This window comes from Triticum aestivum, chromosome 3A, assembly GCF_018294505.1.
Source record: "Triticum aestivum cultivar Chinese Spring chromosome 3A, IWGSC CS RefSeq v2.1, whole genome shotgun sequence".
Lineage (NCBI taxonomy): Eukaryota > Viridiplantae > Streptophyta > Magnoliopsida > Poales > Poaceae > Triticum > Triticum aestivum.
The window spans coordinates 60,202,915-60,206,698 of NC_057800.1; the positions used below are offsets into that span (position 1 = coordinate 60,202,915).

The 3,784-nt window shown below is 46.6% G+C and overlaps 1 protein-coding gene across 1 annotated transcript; it reads right to left on the reverse strand.

The window, feature by feature from the left end:
• Nucleotides 1-321: 321 nt before the first annotated feature.
• Nucleotides 322-1,558, reverse strand: LOC123057892 (xyloglucan endotransglycosylase/hydrolase protein 8). The gene is made up of 2 exons (XM_044480765.1): nucleotides 1,235-1,558; nucleotides 322-1,111 (listed from the first exon to the last, which is right to left on the reverse strand). The coding sequence occupies exons 1-2, from the start codon at nucleotides 1,499-1,501 to the stop codon at nucleotides 542-544; spliced, it is 837 nt and encodes a 278-aa protein (XP_044336700.1). The 5' UTR covers nucleotides 1,502-1,558; the 3' UTR covers nucleotides 322-541.
• Nucleotides 1,559-3,784: the final 2,226 nt, after the last annotated feature.

Genomic DNA, 3,784 nt, shown 5'->3' on the forward strand with positions numbered 1-3,784 from the left:
TTTTTTTAACACAGTATAATCACAAATGATCACATACACACAAACACACACTCACTTTTATAAATGTACACATGCAAACTCTATCTTTGAACATCTTTCACCAAACGAACATTGCCAGAAAGTCAAAATGAATTCAACCGCAAGAAACCTAATCATCTAAACTAAGCTCAATTCATGTTCAGTACTATATTATAATATTCTTTAAACTGCTAAGATTGATTTGCTAGACAAGTACTTCCTCCGTGTCTTATATTAGTTGTCGCTCAAGTGGATGTATTTACCACTAAAATACGTCTAGATACATCAACTTTAGCTTGTGAATAAAAGAAGATTGTCATATATAGAACTACTGCTTGTGAATAAAAATTACATGCTTCTTTCTTTAGGAAAAATGTACAAACAATCGCCCACACGCTGCCGCAGGGCTGCTTTTTAATTACAAATTCACAAAGAAGAACAAGAATCAAGTACTGTATCGAAGAAAAAGATATCAAACAATGGATGAATGCCCGGCCCTCTAGATCAGACATCAGAGCAGGGATCAGTAGCGGCTGCACTCGGCGGGGAACCCCTGCGGGAACCTGTACCCATCCTCGCAGTAGTTGTAGCTCATGTAACTGCGCTCCGCCCACTTCACGGTGCCCCACTCGGCGCCGTTGAGCTGCCTGTTCATCCACCCGTCGCTGCCGGCGTGGCACGCGCCGCCGCTGACGCAGGCGTTGGCGTAGTAGTTCCGGTACAAGACGTTGAAGGGCGCGTTGGACCAGTCGATGGGGACCTTGCCCTTCTCGGTCGCCCAGAAGCTGCCGTCCCAGAGCGTGGCGTGCAGCCTCATGGGTTTGGAGCTAGTGTAGGGGATGCCGGCGAAGCGCTTGAAGGACCGGATGAAGAGGTTGTCAACCTTGAAGAGGATGTTCTCCGGGTTCCAGATGATGGTGTAGGTGTGGAAGTCGGCGGCGGGGTCGAACCAGAGGTTGAACTGGTGCTCCTTCTTGCCGTCGCCGTTGACCCACACGTTGGTGTTGAGCACCACTGGATGGCCAGGGCCGCTGGAGTTGCCCATGAACTCCATGTCGATCTCGTCGTGCCCGTCGCCATCACCGGAAGAAAGCTGCAGGAAAAGCAATTATATATCCACATTCCACACACACAGCAGCAACGTTGAGTCAGCTATATAGGATGGAGCGAGGTTAGTTTTGGTCCTTGTCGAAATTAAGCTAGCTCATGAACTTACGTAGAAGCAAGAGACGGTGCCGGCGGAGTTTCCCGGGATGAGCTTCATCTGGATGCTGAACTCACCGTAGAGGTATTGCTCATCGGAGTTGAAGCCGGCGCCGGAGCGCTGGTCGAGGCTGAGCGTCACCACCTGCTCGCCCGAAGCGTCGTAACCGGTCCGGACAGTGCCGTCCGTGTTGAACTTATCGTCGAGCCAGGGCTTGGCCGAGGCGGCCTGCGAGAGCGCCAGGACGACGGCGAGCACGGCCAGGAAACGGCGTGCCATGGTGGCTGCCCTGGACTAGAGCTTCTTGGAAATGCTTGCAAAGTAGAAGGCGGTTGGTGTGTGTGGGGTGCGAAGAAGCACAGGAGATGGCGCGGCTTTATACTGCTGGTGCAGGGGCAGACCACACACGTCTTGTGCATGGGGCGCATTTTTTATCGGGTAGGCGCGAAGGTCGTTACAATCATTCGGGCACCACATGGATACAATCTGCCATAATCGCTCTGGTGTTCATACAACAGCAGTTTGCACATAGATTGGAACCGGGTAGATATGCTTAGATCAAAGCATTATATTGTCGTTAGATGCCAATCATACTCAAAATCATGTCGCTCAAGTGTGGTTGGTGCAATGATGAACTGTTTGTTGGGGACGTTTTAACGTTTCAATACTATAAAATCCTACAGAAATCATTATGATCGTAAGAAATAAAATAAAATCATGGTTGCAATGGAGAGTGTACATTCTGTAGCAGAGGACTAGGCAGAGTATAACATGTTACATGGCCGGTCTGGAGATTTCGAGGGTCCTAGGACGAAACTAGAATCCGGGAAAACATAATGTAAACATAAAAATTAATAATCAATATCTGTATATACAGTGTACTAGCAGAAGTTTCAAAAGTACAAGAGTGCAAGATCAACTCAATACAAAAGATTCATACGACCAGCAGTTCGATGAGGTGTCCTATTTAACTAAGGAGCACTTTGGACTATTGTGGGACCCAGAAATTAGGTGCCATCACTGGTTAAATCCATCAGCAAAGCAAAGATTAAGTGGTGGAATCCACTCGAGTGACATGTAGGCAGTAAGCACCGCCACTGATGATTGCTCCCTAATCTTGGCCATTGATTGCCACATATATATTGCATGTTCGTCGGTTAACCACTTCGCGTCGCTCAATGATGTATTTGCGGGTTAGAAATGGAGTATAGTTTGTGTTAGAAGGAAGAGAAAGATTTGGTGAAATAGTTCGTTTTATTACTTGAGCCCCGTTGGTATATATATAGGAGTACAAAGATCAACTTAGAGTACAAGATAAGGCAGGACCAAATCCTAGTATATCCTATACTTCCTAATAATCAATATACTCAACATCCCCCTGCAGTCACAACGATAGCGACGCAGACAGTGAGACTGGAGAAGAATCCGAAGCCAAACCGACGGACACCCTCCACAGTCGTAACGGTCGATGCATCGCGGACTCATGGCTGGAGTGAAAACCGACGAGGTTGCTCAAGCAGACAGTAGCCCTTTGTGCCGTTTGTCGAAGTAGCCGAGAGCGTAGGTGGTGTAGCCATGGTCGAGGTTGCCGTGTGAAGAACGCCGTGGTCGATGTCGAGTCGAGGTAGCCGGTGTCGAGAAAGTCGCCGTGGAGCCGCGGGCGCAAAGAGGCGCCGAATTAGTCATGGGCGCAGTGGTGTCGAAGTAGTGGTGCGCCGGGAAAAAGATGTTGTTGACGACGCTTCGCAGCGGGTTTGCCAAGCCCGAAGACACATTGTAGACGAAGACACGCATTGATATTGAGAGAGATTTGGTGAAATAGTTCGTTATATTGCTTGAGCCCCGTGGACATATATATAGGAATACAAAGACCAACTTGAAATACAAGACAAGGCAGAACCAAATCCTAATATATCATATACTTCATAATAATCAATATACTCAACAGTTTGCATGCCACTTGTGCAATGAATATTGACCTATCGTTAGATGCTAATCATACTCAAAATCATGTCGCTCAAGTGCTTTGGTGCAATGGAGTAAAGTTTGCATTTGTTTTTGGAAAAGGAGGTTAAAATCTCCTGTCTCTGCATCAATTGATGTATGTAGCCATCTTTATTAATTATTCAAGAAAAGTCTGGCAAAAACATATATCAAGCTATCCGAAGCCATCACTCACGTCTACAAACTCAATAATGTTGAGTGCTCTCACTCTTCATATCTAAAATCGGTATCATCGCCGACCATCCACATAATGTATTGGAAATTACAGCTGGTGCAACAAACCTAAAGCGTACATCACATGCGTACATTTTAGAAGCCGTCATCATCATCGAACCGCTGACCCATCTTCAAGAAAGAGATCTGCATTATCCTTGCCAGTCCGTACATCCATCGACGCCATCACGACGTCCAACGTTATAAGGGCATATTTATCCCTTAGTTGTTTTGGTGATTGATGACAATACTTTTATGGACTAATCGTGTGCATTGAGTATTTCAGACATTTCATCACTAGGCACAAGACGATTTGGTGCCCCTCGAAGACTATTGAAGACGGCG